The sequence below is a fragment of the Hydractinia symbiolongicarpus genome, chromosome 2 (genome assembly GCF_029227915.1).
Source record: "Hydractinia symbiolongicarpus strain clone_291-10 chromosome 2, HSymV2.1, whole genome shotgun sequence".
In the NCBI taxonomy this organism is placed as follows: Eukaryota; Metazoa; Cnidaria; class Hydrozoa; order Anthoathecata; family Hydractiniidae; genus Hydractinia; species Hydractinia symbiolongicarpus.
In genome coordinates this window covers 13,631,201-13,650,325 of record NC_079876.1, presented here as the reverse complement: position 1 = coordinate 13,650,325, position 19,125 = coordinate 13,631,201, and the positions used below count along the sequence as shown (strand labels likewise).

Below are 19,125 nucleotides of genomic sequence, written 5' to 3'. Positions count from 1 at the left end.
CTAAACAACATTCGCTCTAAACAGCATTCGCTATGAACAACATTCGCTATGACCAATATTAGCTATGAACAACATTTGCTATGAACAAAATTCGTTCTAAACAACATTGGCTCTGAACAACATTGGCTCTGAACATTATTCGCTCTGAACAACATACGCTCTAAACAACATTGGTTATAAACAACAGTCGCTATGAGCAAAACTTGCTATGAACAACATTCGCTATAAACAACACTTGCTATAAACAACATTCACTATGAACAACATTAGTTATGAACAACATTCGCTCTCAATAACATTCGCTCTGATTGACTTTCGCTATGAACAACATTTGCTCTGAATAACATTCGCTATGAACAACATTCGCTATGAACAACATTCGCTATGAACAACATTCGTTATGAACAATATTTGCTATGAACAACATTTTGGCTATGGACAACATTTGATGTAAACCTTTTTTGATATATCAGAGTGATTAAAGCAAGATTCTAAAGTCATTTCATTTTACTCCTATACGATAATTGTAACCTGTTCTAAGCTTTGGACATCAACTCAAGGTAAAAAAAGTCTTGTTTTTTTATAGCTTGGTTACAAATGATGCTTTTTTTTCTCCAAATTATTTTGCCCGTTTTAACAATTACAAAGTAAATTAACATTATTATATCAAGGCGGTGGTCAGATGATTTAGCACATCAGATTAAAAACCAAAATTCAGCGCAATCTTAAACGTACTTCAAGAAGAATCATCATTTATTATCATTCTTCGCTTAACGTCCGTTTTCCATGCTAGCATGGGTTGGACGGGGTATATTAATGACCCTCTTCCAATTTGATCTAGACTGTGTTAGATCTAAACTCAACTTCTTCTGTATCAAGTCTGTCCTTATAACCTCCTGCCAAATCTTTGTAGGTCTGCCTCTGGGCTTTGCCCCTGGAACTATAAAGTCTCTACACTTTCTTACCCAATTATCCTCCTCCATTCTTTCCAAGTGTCCCAGCCAATTCAATCTTCTTATCTGGATAACATCTTTAATTCTACGGAGACTTAGTCTGCTTCTTAGCTCATCTGAACTCTTTCTGTCTCTCAGACTGGCGTTATACATCCACCTAACCATTCTCATATCATTCCTTTCTAAACGGTCAAGATCTTCCTGCTTCACTGCCCATGTCTCACTACCGTACAACATAACACTTCTTACACAGGCCTCATACAACCTACTCTTTACCTCAATTGACAGGACTCTGCTAGTCAACAAAGGAAGTAACTCTCTGAACGTTTTCCAAGCAGAGCCTATCCTGCAAGTAACACTTCTTCCAACATCACCTTCACTGCCCAACATATCACCTAAGTAACAGAAGTTCTCAACTATCTCTAACGAGCCACTGTTGTACATCATTAAAGCTGGAAATACTTCATTCTCTATAATCTCACCTTTGCAACGCTTGCATAGAAACTGAATGTCAGGTCTTAACCTTCCACTAATACTACTGCACTTCTTATGTACCCAATGCTTGCAAGTCTGACAAAAAATTGAGTTACTACCAACCCCTTTCCTGCAAACTCCACAAGGCCACTTTCCAACTACAAGGTCACATTTGGCTGCAATGCTACTAATAATGACTTTAGACTTTGCTGTGTTTACCTTTAGCCCTTTCTCTTCTAGTCCTTTCTTCCACTTCTCAAACTTTTCAACTAATTCTTCCATTGACTCCATCGAGAATAAAAGAAACAAATCCAAGTGACCAGTAGTTAGACATTATGTAATGTTGTGATTGACCATTTCGGACATAGATAATGACAAGTTGTGAACCAGTACCACACTCTCAGGATAGTAAATAGTGTTGGAAATATGTAAATAAGAATTATTTTCACCAAATAGCTTTAAAGGTGTATTTGAATTGACATAAAAGCTTCATCAATTAAAGTAAGCTAACTGGGTAACCCCACAGTGAACTTTATGTTGAGTGCTAAAGTGTAGGTAAAACATTCCGTACATATAGGTATTGTGTAGGTATGAGTGTTGGTTTAAATAAAAATCCCTGTCGTTAACAATCTAGCTAAAATTATCACCCACCATTTTTATTATGTGGAATAAGTTGTGGTGAAAGCCCCAAAAATAACTCGCAGTAAAAGTATCACATGCTGGTGCATTACGACCTAAGTAATGCCTGTTATTGTATCAATTAGACCTTCATCCACCGTTATCACAATGTTAAAAGTATAACTAACTAAGTATATTAAACATCCAAAAGCATTAATTAACCATCTGAAATGTTTGTTGCAGCCAACCTAACCAATTTTACCTTTTAGCTAAACAGTTGGCCAAAATAATTAATAATTATCAATATAGCTAAAAAGTATGATTATGCAATTATTGTGACATGCAAAAGGTCAACAAAAGGGGCCTCTAAAGCTTAACACCATAATGATTAATGATTGGTTATTTGTAACAATCAGGGCTCATGATTGGCTTACTACGCCTGAGCAATTCCAAAAGTTGGAAAATATATTAGCATGACATCCCTTTGACTGATAGACAGAATACGGAAATATTAATATGGGGACTATGTAACGAGCACTACTATTGGTAAAATTCATTTTGCCCGAACTTTTTTTGCCAATTTTACTTTTAATTGTTTTATTTAAACTTATATATACAATAAGCGTTTTTTGTGAAATATTTACACCAAGGATGACACAAAACATCGTGATAAGAAATTTTCACCTTTTGACAAAAAAAGGCGTCTCGCAGAGTTTATAAATGATGACTTTCCAACATTAGGAATTCCACAAACAATTACTTTATACTGTCGTTCATGCAATCCTTTCACAGGTGTCTCACACTATAAAGACATTGGATATATATCAAGTTTTAGTGGCTGAAATAGCAACAATCCCTTCACACGTGTGTTACATTATAACAACAAGATAGAAAATTTGGGGAAGATGTAATCTATTTTATATAAGAAACAAGAATTTTCACTTTAACCAAAGATTATAATTTTACGTGTAGTGTCTGCTCTCATTTTGTACTGATATTTTGACCACTTTTTTATTATTTTAACGTGCATTATAAATTATAAAGTGTAGTACAAAGCTTGCTGGGACTATTTGGCTTTTCCTAAATTCAGCCTTAAATTTTTTTAATAAAACAAGGTGTATTCAAGCAACTGAGATCAGCATATAATAATTACCTGTTCAGATTTGACTCTATTTTGTTCTGTAAAAATCTGCTGTAACACTGGCATAACCTGAAAATAAAATAAATGCAATAACTTTCTGAGCAAAGGTAAAACAAGACTACGTCAAAATAAAAACATTTTTAACTTTCTAAATTATTACTTTAAATTATTATTCTAAATTGGGCAATACCTTTCACATTGATATCAGGTTTTCAATTTTTATAATATCTAGTCTTAAATAAGGTGCATGAAGTAGAAACAAACACCTAGCTAACAACAGAGCATCAGCTTAACTTATTCAATACTGCAGCAACTGTGTGCAAGAGCAACATTGTTCCTCTTTAATAGCATGATTAAATCGAGCGTTGCAGTTACTAAACAATACTGCATCAGCATCATCATCCTTCAATATTTTATTTGAAATTTCCTAAACAATTTTAGAAAATAAAACATGTATATTTGTAATTAAGAAGGTACCAGGACACTATAACCCGCAAATTTTAATTATTGATGTGTACATTTCAAAAAATTAAAATCTACAGGCTGTGAATATAAATTGCCAGTATAATGTGTGTTAATGTTGTTCCTTATTTTTAAGGTAAAGGAATGATGGCGGAATAGCCTCATACAGACACAGTTAGCATATTATTATAAAACTTTTAAATCAAATTTGTTTCTCTGTCTGCATTTTTAATGAGCTCCATGAGTTTATTTAGTAGGCCTTTTAAATTTGCACAAACAACTGATACCTTTTCCACTTGATATATGCAATATGCAAAGATGCAAACCACTTTGGTACAGTGAGGCGCACAAACCAATTAATTTAGCTTTTGAACTAGTTTTGATAATCCAGTTTTGTTTCAATGTTTTTCACACAACAGTGGAGTTATTTAATCAAAAGGATATCACATTGATTTCAACAGCTACTTTCCCTTGCATCCTTTCATATTGGATTTATTAATATTTAAAATATGCGTACACAAACCTTTGTCTTCTTTTCATCAGCAATATCTATTTTGTTCATTAATATTATTCTGGGTTTATTTGCATACAAATCCTCAAATTGTGGATTGATGCTGGAAAATGGAACATAAAGAAAACACCAACCTAATTGCAGTTGTCCCTAGAGTTATTCTATATACCATGTAGTCAGAAAACCTTGAACCCTGTCCCTCGCTCTGCAATCTTTTTGAACTGATTACAGGTATAAAGTTTCAAATATTACCTTCCATAAGCAAGGGACAGGTTTCCCTATACACAAGCGCAAAATTGTTGACGACACTTTTGTTTGAAATGTATAAGAGCAGGTTTACACCTGTTCCATTTTTTCCTATCAAACAGTTTAGAAAAAGCATTGAGAAAAGGTAGAATCACTCCCAAATTCATTTCCCTTAACATTCCCCAACTTCACAAATGTTTACTCTAAAGAACGGTTTAAATACTCTTTTAAACATTATCACTTACTATTATTATTACAAACAATATCACAAACATTATCACAAAAATTATCACAAACAATATTTGCTTGCCTCGCTGGTACAGATTAAACTCAGGATATAACAACAACTTATAGTTTCAAGATGAATACCTTTACATGTTTTTAGACAGAGAGAAAGGTAAACTATGATGTTAATGCGATGTCTTTTTCAAGGAAGAATCGTGCTAATCCTTTTGACAAGAGAATACAAAACACTAAAACTGAAATGATAAACTTACTCTAGCATCCCGTATTTCAATAACACAATCACAATTATTAACAATGTCCCTCATTGTTCGCATGACTAAATAAGAAATAAAGTAGAAAATAATGGCTTGCAATTTGCAAACCAACATGTACATCCGAAATTGTTGAATGATCAAGAAACACTTACAGTCAGCCATTAAAGTTTATTTCACACTACTTTTTTTTAGCTGTCACTGCATCATATTTAAAAAGAACACGAAAGATATCCTTTTATTGTATTACAAATTAAACTTAAAGTTATAAACGTCTGCCAGATTATTGTAATATTCAACAAACACTGACCAGTTTGATGTTGCAATACAAAACTTAAAATCAAAAGTACAGATCAAGCTTACTTGCATTCTACATTACAAAATCATTTATTATCTGACTACACCCCATCTAAAATATAACACCACATTTGCTTGGGAACTTACTTTTGTATTTCAGGATAGTTCAAAATTGAATGGAATTCAGTTTTGTCACACTATAAAAATAATGACTTTCCAAACCAGTTGTATGAGTCCATAAAAAACCCTGTTATAATAAGGCACAAACGAATTAATTTTTTGTATCAGTTAGGTAATATTTAATAATAGCATTATTACCTTTCGCCATATGGAATGGAAGAACTCTGTGAAAAATATCTGGTAAGAAATGGATTGGAAACTTGAATGAAGGTCTGCTTGCCATTATGCGTGTTCAATTTAATTTTCTCTCTATAATATGGTTTAAAACCAGTACTCCAACTTAACTAGAAATTAAAGACAATTTTGATTTTAAATAAGTTAAAGTATATTAATAATTTTATTTTGACACAAAGCAAGTCTAAAATATAGCTACAATAAACCATTTAGTGGAATGAAAATAAAATTGTGGCAGCGCTTTCCATAAAAACAAACAAAAAAATGTATCTCCTGCCTTAATTTCTCATTATTTATACTGGAAAAAAATGAAGTGTGAGGAAGTAAATGGCATAAAAATACACAACAAGGTATATGCATAATTATAAGTGAAGAAGGTTTTTGTGTCATGCGTTGGTTTTCAAGATTAAAATACGTTGTTCTTTGTGTGGTAAAAATAAATGTTACAAAACTATGGAAATATTACAGTGGGTGACTAAGTTTATTTCTTCAGCAATTATTTGCCACAGTAAATCTTTTCAAAAACAAAAATTTGCATTTGCGTTTGTAAAAAATTGTTGTCAAAATGTTTTTGATGTCTATTATTCTCTAAATAAATAAGTAAATACTGAATTAACACAAAGAGAAGTGTAGCAAAAAAGAAAAAAAGATTTGATGAGAAGGATCTCATCTCAATATTTTCTTACAAGAAAGCTTGCTTCAAATACAAACACAAAAAAAATGTAATGTTTGCAGCCCACATACCATAGATTGTTATGATTCAAAATAAATAAAATGAAAACAGCATATACAAAAAATAACCAAATTTCATATTTTTGAGGAGATTTAATAAGAAAACCTAAATTTAAAAAAAATTTATGACATTTGAGGAGATGTGAGGACTAAGGAGGAGTTATGAGGAGGCGTGGTAACCCTGTACAAACACTCATATGAAATAAATTAATCAGGAAAATTAAAAATAAAATTAAAAAAATACGTTAAGATTTATATACCCTGCCTTATACATAAAAATATATTTTTTTCAGATGTAACATATGATTAAGAACCGGAAAAGATGTCTATGATATGTTTGTTTTAATCTTAATCTTTGACTAACAAGCTTTGATAAACTTACTAATAATTAATGTATGACAATGTGTGTTAAAGTAAATAAAGCACTGTTTTAAGGGTTTATCAAGGTGTATGATGATGTAAATATGTTTTAACCTATCCAGTTTATTATTCTCAGTAATGTTTCGAATAAACACCCCCTTCTATGAAACGCCCCCATCAAATAGACGCCCCTCCTTTTCAGTCATTTTTTAAATAAACGCCCCCATCGAATAGACGCCTCCTCGATTAGAGGCCCTTACCTCATAGGCGATAGTGAAAGTATACTTACTTAATCACTTTTTTCCTAAATGTTAGGTTTAAGGTTGGAAGCATTATGGTAATACTTATTTACCATGATTATCATTTATACAAGCAACTCTTTCTGAGTATCTAAATTCTGCATAAGTATTAAACTGTAAAGACTTACCGCATGATTTGTGATGATTGGTCAATATTTTATTCATTTATGTATTATTTACAAAATTGTTTGAATAAAACATTACGTATTTATTTTAATAGTTTAAAGTTGATCGAAAAATATATAAATTATGTCAACACACTATCGTTGGTAACCTTGGTTTCACTATCTTAAATCTTTCCTTAACCAAACTTGGATTGTTTATCAAGGTGTATGCTAAAAACCATCACTTAAAACCAACTGAGTTAACAATGTGTTGTCTGCGAACAATACATCTTGAATCAATGAACAAACAATAACCGTATTCTAAAATAGTTGAATCGCTCTTGCAAGATGCATTCAATAAAACTTGACAAAAATATCTCATAATTTGGTTTTTATATGAAGCTTGAGCATGCAAGAAACAAATGTATGCTAAAAAACCACTATCAAATTTTTGGAAAAACTTGGAAATCATTGCCGTATGGTCAATTTGTCCAAGAAACAAAATGCTGAAAGATCTGGATAAGCATGATACAGCACCAATAACGATATTGAAGAAAAAGAAAAAGTACATGGCAATATGATAATTTTTCAAATTTCTTACATAGATCGCAATTGTTGATAAGGGCTTCACAGTGAAAAATTTGTATTCCAGCAGTAATTGCAGGAGATAAGTTATCAAAGGCATAAGCAAGTATGATGCAAGGTACCTTAAAAGATTTTCCGCAACTTCTTGAACAGATGGAAAATCAACTGCCAAAACAATAAATCCATATATCAGGAAGAACAAAATTAAAAATACAATGAAAAAATCAATCATCCCCCAGGTCATGTATGCAACCAAATAACCAGGAAATAATAAGTTGTAATAAACCATTAATCGATAGTTAACAAGTTTGGAAATATCAGTTTTTTTGCCAGCATATAAAGTTAACACATTTGACACGGTGTGAATAGATAAAGTGAAACAGTAGCAGACCATACACTATTCCTGTTACAGCAAAGGAAACATAAAATGAAATGTAAAAACCTTCCATTGTTTTCTTAAGTGTTGGGTATATGTTTTGGGTTGAATTGATATTAGACTCCAGTGATGTACGAAGAATTCCATTTGCTTTACTGAAACCATATATGGATAAAACAGCCAGATAATAATACACAATCACGATAACCACAATAGATAATAAAAACACAGTAGAAAACTTAAACCAAGGCTTGCTGTATCTGCTGTACAATCTGTTGAGGAAGTTGCTGCTATGAAAATCTACAGCGTCTCTTGAAAGGACATTAAGCGCTTTATTCATGTAAATAATTTGATAGTCGTTCACTAGTCTATGCTCCAGTAACGGTCTGCAGTACACTCCTTGCTTCAAATTCATGTAACAATTTTTAACAAATATTCCAAAAATAGCCAACATGCTTAAAATGCTGGGTAAGTTTTCCATAACATTTACCAAAACAAGTTCCGTAACATTAAAGGAGCAGGAGTAATAACAAGACTGTAACAACACAAAAATTAATTTCCACAATGTAAACAATGCACCAAAAACATACGCCATGACAACATATGAAGAATTAATACAAGCAAATAACGGAAAGTTTATAAGTCCAATCTCTATAATATAAATAGTACCACAAAAAGCCTGCCCAATAACCCCAGGCAGAAACACAAGGACAGTGAAACTGTTCATTAAAAGATTCACAATATCTCCAATCATTGATGCAAAAGCAAGTATTACCATGAAGCGATTCTTATCATTGTCCAGTGGAAACAGAAATGGTGCAATAACTTTAACCTGTCTAGTTTTATAATGTTCATAAGCATAAAGTACAAAGATTATCAGCAATGAAGGTATCACAGTATAATGCTGCAGATAGCTATACTCAACACTAGTTGACATGTTGCATTTGTTGAGCTCATCTTGTTTAATTGCTTTTCTAAAGAAAGAAAAACAAACTTTTAGTAAAAGCTATGTCACTCTCTTGATTTCTTTTTAAATTTAGGGAACAGATTAGCTAAGTATATATAAATTCACATTTAATAAGCACTTTAGTCACGTGATTAGAATGTCTTAAATTTGATAGCAGGATTTAGGCTGGTCTTATAATTTATATAAAAATGATAAAATTCTCATATAAAACAAAAAAAAAAATATTTTTATTTTGGCAGATATCAATGCTGAAATTCATATAATCTGGATAAAAATATATAATACTAGTCGATAAAGCCGATGGAAAAATCCACTTAACAGGATAACAATGAAAAAGAAGTGTCATGTGAATTTTAGTGACATCACCATACACAAAAGAAATTAATATAGAAACTTGTTTTCACATTGCCTCAATTGTGTGGAGCTTAAAGCACTAATAAAGAAAATATGCATGACAATGTGCTTTGATGAACGTTTAAAGAGATAAAAAGGTTTAAATATTTTTCTGAGGTCAGCAACGTCCCCACAGAGTACAATTTTTTTTTTTATAAATTTGTATATCAGTCATCATATAGATCTTGTAACGCTGATAAAAAATGTATAGGATCGTGTGCTTTTGACAAAGAGTTGCAGAGACAAATATAGGTTTTTTTACAGGCTTTATTACAAAGCAAACAGAAAGTGACAGACAATGGAAAAGATCTATCACATAAATTTTATTGACATTGGAAAATATTTTAGTATATTGCACACTGCCCTTTACCAAAAAAAATAAATTTAAAAATGTCAAAACGTAGGTGTGCAAGAAGTAATTCCTAAGTTAGCAAAGATGTTAATAAAATCTTACACAAAATGTCAAAGAAGTGTAATTCTACAAAATTTTGTGTGGATAAGGCCCAAGAAAAATCCACTTAGGCAGAAGGAAGAGTAAAGAAAAAGATCTGTCATATAATTCTATTGACGTTAGCAAATGTTTAAGTACATTGCACATTTCCCTTTATTAAAAAAATAAATCTAAAATTGTCAAAAAAGGATGTGTGCAATTTACCAAAAAATTTCTTAAAATATTACACAAAATGTCAAATGTCAAATTGCAAAAATCCCACACACAAAACTTACACAAAATGCAAAGAAAAACAGCTTGAAATTCTAGTTGATCACAAAACCGACAGTAACAACACTTACAGTTACAATAACTGACAGTCACAACATCTTATGTGAATATCTTAAAAACCTTTAGTATTTTAATTTGAAGTGTCAAAAAGAAAGGCCTGCAAGAGTAAGCACATATCTATGAAAATAAGTTCTTTACACATTTTAAACATTGTTTTTTTCCTAAATGCTTATACAACAATATCAAAAAGCCATAGTTTGAAAAACATCAAATTTAAATCTCGAAAAATCATTTATTCGGTTGCATACAATTTTCTCCCGTAAAAATATACACAAAATGTAAAAATTAAGTGGTTACTTTTTGTCTGATGATCCATACTGCCTTTTCTAAATATTTTAAACTGGAATGTCAAAGAAGCAGGGAGCAAGGAGTAAATTTGGAATAAACAAATATCCTTGTTTGTTTTTAAAGAAACAAAAAAAATCAGTTCATTCAGCATGTTGTATATTGCCATTAACCATAAAAGGTTATGAAACACATCAAATTATAGAAAAATTAGTCATTTCAGTGCTTACAGTCCTTGGCCAATAAAAGCAGTTTCAGTGAGAAAATTTAGTAATTATTTTATTTTCATCACGAAACAATTATTATATCTCTTATAATAATACGGAGAGTGTGTCTGTTTGTGTGTCTGTAACAGGCAAAGTTGATATCGTTATTTTCCTTTGATGTTGCCGAAAAAAATCTTTGATGTTGCCGAAAAAAATATGTCTTCTTTGTCGTGAGAAGCCGCGAGTTTTGTGTGGTTTGTTAAATGAAGTTCTAGCACAAAGTAACGGAAATTGTGTTTGCAAAAAAGATGGCTGTCCTTTTTAAGCATTTGTCTTCTCTTGCCTTTAAAATAAATATTTACAAAAGCATTTAAAATGGGGCATGGTATATAAATGAAGTATAGAAAGGTTTCTGTAAGGTTTGTTTATGTTTTTTAAATTTTGATGATATTATTGATGCCAGACATGTTTGTTAGCTAGCATCAACCACACCAACAACAACTAGCTATGTAGCTAAGAATTTATAAATATGTAGCCATGTTCTTTATACCTAGCTAAGTCTACAGTTTATATTTAAGTGACCAGCTATTAGCTGCTGTAGCTACCTTATGTTAGCTTCAGTTTTATGTTGCTTTTTACATGTAAGCTAATCTTAGTGGTCTTTGCTAAGAATGTGACTGTAACTTATTTTAATTGACATTTTAAGCTTAAATTAACAAGCCACAACAACTTTTAAAAAAGTATTACATAATATTTAAGAAGAGTTTAAGGACTGTTTTTAAGCAAATTTGTGTATGCAAATGTATTTTTCACATTTTGTGTAACTAAACTTATCTTTATTTAACATGTAGTAATTCTGGTACCTTAAGTGTAGTGATTTTTGTTGTTCTAGATGTTCTGACTAAAATGTTTTTGTTTATGGCATTTTGTCTCAATTAAGAAAAGTTTTAACTTTTTTGAGGGAGTACAACACCGCAAAAACTTGTGTTTTTTTTATATTTTGTATAAATTCTTGCCGGGCAGGACTCTGTACAACATACCGAACGGAAATGGAACGCATCAAATTTATAAATAGAGAGCTATTTATAAATTTGATGCGTTCCAAATCACAGTTTTTTGAAATTTTGGGTAATATTTAATGAGTACAAGATGCAAATACTGATTTTTGTTGAATCAGAAGTATTTCTTACAACCATTCTTTTTTTACACTTTTGTGGAGAAAAAGTGTATGCAATGTCATCAGAATAACTGATTTTGTTGCAAACTGTTTTTCTTTTTCACATTTTGGAATGAAATATTGTTATAAAGGGCATATATCAATAGACATATATATACCAAAATAATTAAATTCTGCAAACTTTGATTTTGTCGTTCACCTCTCATCTTTTATATTTTGATTAAACTTTTGAGGAAAACCATAGGAATTATTTAGAATTTGTATTTTGTGTTGCAAATTTAGTGCAAAAATTTAACTGTTGTGAGGGAGGACCATATGCAATTATATATACTAAAAATAATAATTTGAGATTCTACAAGTTGTATTTTTGTATGCACTTAAATGACTGCTTTTTCTGAGTTGAATTTGATGTGTTTCATATCAATTTTGTGGAAGATTTTATGGCTGAAGACAATATAGAACATGCCAATTGAACTGATTTTTGTTCATATTTTGATTTGCTCCTCATAAACCTTTGTGTTCTACATTTATTGTAAACTTTTGTGAGGAAGGACCATATATATATACAATGTTTTCAAAATAATGATTTTTGTTGATTTGAAATTTACTCCTTGCTCATTGCTTTTTCGACATTTCAGGTTAAAATGTTTGGTAAAGTCAGTACGGATCATTAGACAAAAAATTGTTTTGTTTACCGGTTAATTTTTACATTTTGTGCATATTTTTGCGGGAGAGAATGGTATGCAACCGAATAAATGATTTTTCAAAGTTTAACTTTTTGTTTTTAGGTGTTTGTTTAAGTTTGGCTTTTTGATATTGTTTAGGTTGTATTGTTGTATAAGCATTTAGGGAAAAGACAATGTTTAAAATGCGTAAAGAACTTATTTCATAGATCTGTGCTTACTGTTGCAAGCCTTACTTTTCGACACTTTAGATTAAAATATTGAAGGTTTTCAACATAATCACATAATAAGATGTATACATATTTGAGATATGTGTTATTTCTGACATTATTATTATTGTTGTTGTAACTGTCTGGGTTGTGACTGTCAATGTTGTAACTTTCTACTAACTATATTTTACACCTTGCATGCCATTGTTTTTCATATTTTGTCTGAAGTTTTGTTGGGAGGATTTCATGCAATTTGACATTTGATATTTTGTGTTAGATTTTAAGAACTTTTTTGTTAAATTATGACTTATATACTTTCTTTTTATGCATTTTCGGATTATTTTTTTTAGTAAAAGGCATATTCAATATACTGAAATATTTGCTGACGTCATCTAAATTCAAATGACAGAACTTTTCAATTGTTTTTCTGCCTAAGTGGATTTTTCCACGGGCCTAATCGACTAGTTATATATATATATATATATATATATATATATATATATATATATATATATATATATATATATATATATATATATATATATATATATATATATATATATATATATATATATATATATATATATATATATATATATATATATATATATATATATATATATATATATATATATATATATATATATATATATATATATATATATATATATATATATATATATATATATATATATATATATATATATATATATATATATATATATATATATATATATATATACTACAAAATTTTGTAAAATTATCAACAAAAACATGAAACCATGAAATTTTCTTCCAGTAAAAATGACATCACATACTTTTTCCCAACAAAAGTTTACAATTCGAAATATAAACAAACATTAGCTTCACAACAGCTTACAATGAAGTGTAATTCTACAAAAAATTGTTCTTCCAGTATGTTGCAGGTGAATGCGTGTACACTTAGGACCATTTGATTTTCAAATTAAATTGAAAATCAAAATTATTCACAATTTTCAATTTATATAGTTGAAAATCAAATGAGTCTAATGGTACACGCATTCATGTGGTATATTTCCATAAAAGTTTACACAAAATTTCACAAAACAGCACTTTGCAATGCAAAACTATAAACTGACAACCATCCTCTCATAATTTTTTTTAAGCTAAAGTCATAAACCCACATAAATTTCCAATCTAATGTCAATAACCCCTGTAAAAATAACTTGGTATTTTTAACGTAGGCTGACAAAAGTTTATCAGAATGAGGAAACAAAACAATAAAAAAATAACTTAACACACACACTTTAAATTCAATAAAATTTGTTCCACTTGTCATATTGTGCTCCCCTTCTAAAGTTTACAGGTAATGTGAAAAAAATGATACTCTATGGGCATAAACAATGAGTAACACTATCCCAAAAGTTCAAGAATGATTTTTTAGGTAGCTAGCGTGTTACATCCTAATTCGTGTTCAAAAAAGAAGAGAAGTTTGACTACTAAGGTACCTATAAATACCTAAAAAAGAGGGAGCCTTGAAGCTAACATTAGCCAGCTAACAAAATATTAGCTAAGACACTCAGTTAAATATACTGGGCTGGGAAGACTTAGCTACGTCTATAGCTAGCCATATGTGCTTAGTAAAACACATATAAAGGAAAACAATAAAAATTATGACATTTGCAGTTAGTTTAACAAACCAAAACTTTCTATTTTGCTGGAACATTTGTTTGGTAGCCAGCCAACAGGTTTATGCAGTATTTTGAACTTTAGGACAAATACATTAGTTACGCACCAGTGGATACATAATTATGCAAAAAATGTAAACAAATGCTAGCTTTTTTATAAAAAACGCGGTAAAATATAAAACTCCAATGCAATTGGATTTGAGAATGTGATTTTCCTTGACAATTTTTAATGTGCTACATATAAAAACGGAACGTCTAAAAAAATCAAAATTCTTACTTTTCTCAATTCCAATTCACTTGAAACTCCAGCATTCATTTTGTACTTTTAACTTTACTACTTCTAGGTAAAAAATACTGCGATTGCAAAAGTGACAGGCACACACAGGGAACTGGCGTATTATTATAGAGATGAGTCTGTCATAGCAGAAAAAAATTGTTTTCAAACTTCAATTTGTAAGAATTGTGTAAGGAAAGGTAACCAGAAACAAACAAGTACTATTGTCACAGAAGGAACAATTTGAATAATTGCTTCCAGAGAAAAAAGTAGAAGAATGAGACCTCATTCTCAAGACATTTGAAAACATTTCACACAACCACGCTAGGGATATGTCAACACTTTACACAGAAATATAAAAGTGAAAAACTGGTGAGGCAAACAAATTTTTTGTTACTTCATGTTGCAAACAAAAATTGGACAAAAAAAATTTGATTTAAATTAGCTGAATCAGGGAATATCCAAAGAAGCGCTGTGTCATATGTAAATATTACCAAAAATACATATTGTGATAAACTCGCATGTATAAAATCTGGTCACCCAGGACCAGATTTTACTACAAACTCTCAACTAAGACAGGCTAAAGGACAACTTGCCAACCGGGACAGCTTACAGAACACAAACCTTAAACAAAAACAGCTTAAAAACACAAACTGTCAACAAGAACAGCTTAAAAACACACACTGTCAACAAAGACAGCTTACAAACACAAAATATTCCTAAATAAACAGTAAACTGGTTACCATTTGAAAATTATAAATAAATCGACGCTAGGGGCAAAAACGTGGTAGAAAAAAGACACCTCTAAATGCCTGAATGAAGCAGTAGTAGAATCTTTTCCTGCGAGCAACCACACAAGGGTCTAAGAGGAAAATAGGCATAAATAACTTGCCAAGCGGCTACAAATAAAATTTATATGGACAAAAGTCATTTATAGATGTAAACTAGAATGTTTATCTATATTTCTCTGTAATTATACTAACAAATGTTAGGATCTAAAGAACTAAGTATAAATAAATAATATATACTAGAATGTCATTGTCATTACTCTCCAGTAAAAAATAACATACACAACCTGCAAAACGGCAACAAAGGAAACTATCATGAAATATATACAACCTGCCAATCGACAACAAATAAAATGACCCTTCTGACAGATTCACGGAATCAGACAGAACACCTGACTCAAATTATCATAAAGAGTTGGTGGGTTGGGTAAACCTGATAACTTGCAGCAACCTGCAAAGAAAAAGGATAAGTGTAAACATACAAGACATGTTTCGTCATTTTCTTATGACATCATCAAGTGTAAACGTAATAAACTTTTTTTTTGAAAAAGAGCCTTTTGCACAAAGATTGCAGATGTATCAAAACAAACATGACAGCGGAGTAATGATGCACGGTCCGAGCCACCTAAACCATGTCTGTATGCAATTAACTAGAGTTACTAAACTTAACTGTTGTTATAAATATCTGAGAAGTTTTAAATGTTAGAATAAAAGTGTAAGCTTGTTTACCCACAATGATGTAGGATTAGTATAATTCATTTGCTGCTATATAGTATGTATAAATGTATATAAAGTTGTATGTTAAAAAATAAAAATAATACAATACAAGCTGTAGCAGTCAGGAAACCGACCACTAGCAAAAGCTAATCTAAAGAGGCCATCTTTAGGTATAGTTTAAAACTATTTTTGTTTATGTGCAATATGCAAAAAAAAATTTTTTAAGAGTAAGAGTTTTTGGAGAAATATACAGGTAAATAATTTAAGTCTAGAAAGACTAAGTGAGGTAAGATCAATGGAATTGAAATGCTTTTTGAGAGAGTTCAGTTTATTATTGCTTGATAGTGAATAGAATCCGTACCATATGTTAAAGTCCTAATAGATGGTATAGAAAATAGTTTGTAGGAGCATCCTCTAGTTACATGAGTATTTGGAAGATAACTCAGATTAAAAGAATTTTGTATATGCATCTTTCTCAGTCTGCCTCTGGGCTTTGCCCCAGGAACAATCAAGTCTCTACACTTTCTTACCCAATTATCCTCCTCCATTCTTTCCAAGTGTCCCAGCCAATTCAATCTTCTTATCTTAATAACATCTTAATTCTACGGATACTTAGCCTGCTTTTTAGCTCATCTGAACTCTTTCTGTCTCTCAGACTGGCGTTATACATCCACCTAACCATTCTCATATCATTCCTTTCTAAACGGTCAAGATCTTCCTGCTTCATTGCCCTTGTCTCACTACCGTAAAACATAAAACTTCTTACACAGGCCTTATACAACCTACATTTTACCTCAATTGACAAGACTCTGCTAGTCAACAAAGGAAGTAACTCTCTGAACTTTTTCTAAGCAGAACCTATCCTTCAAGTAAAACTTCCTCCAACACCCCCTTCACTGCCCAACATATCATCTAAGTAACAGAAGTTCTCAACTATCTCTAATGACCACTGTTGTACATCATTAAAGCTGGAAATACTTCATTCTCTATAATCTCACCTTTGCAATGCTTGCATACAAACTGAATGTCAGCTCTTAACCTTCAACCAATACTACTGCACTTCTTATGCACCCAATGCTTACAAGTCTGACAAAAAATTGTGTTACTACCAACCCCTTTCTCAACTCCACAAGGCCACTTTCCAACTACAAGGTCACACTTGGCTGCAATGCTACTAATCATGACTTTAGACTTTGCTGTGTTTACCTTTAGCTCTTTTTCTTCTAGTCCTTTCTTCCACACTCTCAAACTTTTCAACTAATTCTTCCATCGACTCTGCTATGAGAACCAAATCATCTGCATACAATAACTCCTATGGACAACCTGTTCTGAACTCCATCGACAGCGCTTCTAAGACTGGAATAAACAACAAAGGACTAAGTACAGAACCCTGATGTACACCAACATTTACACTAAATTCATCACTAAGTGAATCGTTAATCCTGACACAACTTCTAGCATTGCTGTACATAGACTTTACCATCGTAACTAGCCACTCATCCACACCTAATTTTCTCATAGCCCATCAAATAACTTTACGTGGCACTCTATCAAAAGCTTTCTCTAAATCTGCAAAGGCAAAATAGAGATTCTTTCTCTTTTCTAAATACTTTTCCTGAAGCTGTCTGAGTAAAAATATTGCATCTGTAGTGCCCCGCCCTGGAACAAAACCAAATTGCGTCTTATCTATATCAATTCCTTCTCTAAGTAACTTATCAATCACTCTTTCAATAACTTTCATTACTTGATCAACCAACTTCAAACCTCTATAGTTACCCCTTTCTAATGCATCACCCTTGCCCTTGAAACAATTCACTACTACACTCGACTGCCACTCCCTCGGAATAGCACCATCCTTTATAATCTGGTGAGCAAGACTTGTAATAAGCTCAACTCCAATATATCCAGATGCTTTTACCATCTCTGCAACAATACCTGATACTCCTGCAGCCTTGCCAAACTTTAACTGTCTAATAGCCTCCACTACCCATTCTGTCTTGATCTGCATAGCTGGCCCTTCTACAACATCATCATCAGACAAATTATCCTCGTCCCAATCAAACTCAGTGTTAAGCAACCTCTGATAATGATTCTTCCAAGCTACCCTTTTCTCCTCCTCTGTGCTAGCCAAAACACCTTCATCATTACGTATACACTTCTCACCTACAACATCTTGATTAGTCTTCTTCATTTGCTTTGCTATCTTGAATACCTCATTGCGCTGGTCTTCCCTTCTTAACTCATCTGCAAATCTGTTTCTCTCTGCTTCTGATTTTGCCTTATACACTGCTGTATGAGCACGACGCTTAGGCTTCTAAGTAAATATTTTTACTACCACCTGACTTCCACTCTTTCCAAAGTTTCCTCTTTTCCTTTATACACTGGTCAACCTCATTATTCCACCACCAGGTCTGTCTATGTCTAGCAGGTCCTTTCTTCCACCCACAGAGAAGACAATTCTTCAAATTAGTCCAAGTACTTTCAACATTGTCACTATCACATTGACCATTGTGGGCTAACTGCTGAACATTTGCACTAAATTGTCTTGGTACAATCTCTTCTTTCAGCTTCCAGGCCTTACGACCAGGCCTGTACTTTCCCTTGGCTTTTTTAACACTCTTCAAGATCACATCGCAAACCAGCAACCTATGCTTGGAAACACACTCTTCCCCCGATATAACTTTCACATCCTTCACAACTTTCTTGTCTGACTTTCTAACCAGGAAGTAATCTATTTGTGTCTTACAACCACCTGACTCATGTTATCAGTCTACTCTGTCTCTTACTGAATGATGTGTTACAAACCACCATGTCCGTTGCCATTCCAAACTCAAGCAATCTCTCCCCTTCCTTATTTCGGCCCCCAAATCCATAGCCTCCATGCACACCTCTATAACCTTCAGATGACTTCCAAAAATGACCATTAAAGTCACCGCCCACCATGACAAGTTCAGTGTCTTCAAACTTTA

General features: G+C 31.8%; 1 protein-coding gene across 1 annotated transcript; it reads right to left on the bottom strand.

Moving 5' to 3' along the window:
• Window positions 1-744: 744 nt before the first annotated feature.
• LOC130629531 (uncharacterized) lies at window positions 745-17,675 on the bottom strand. Its single transcript, XM_057442775.1, has 2 exons — window positions 17,558-17,675; window positions 745-1,414 (listed from the first exon to the last, which is right to left on the bottom strand). The coding sequence occupies exons 1-2, from the start codon at window positions 17,673-17,675 to the stop codon at window positions 771-773; spliced, it is 762 nt and encodes a 253-aa protein (XP_057298758.1). The 3' UTR covers window positions 745-770.
• Between the last annotated feature and the right edge of the window lie 1,450 nt (window positions 17,676-19,125).

Bases quoted from the DNA above. Each gene is read 5' to 3' on its own strand.
- LOC130629531 (XM_057442775.1), bottom strand. From the start codon at position 17,675: ATGAGAAAATTAGGTGTGGATGAGTGGCTAGTTACGATGGTAAAGTCT. The intron at 1,415-17,557 runs GTGTACATCAGG...TAGAGAATGAAG, and splicing joins TGAATTTAGTGTAAATGTTG to TATTTCCAGCTTTAATGATG.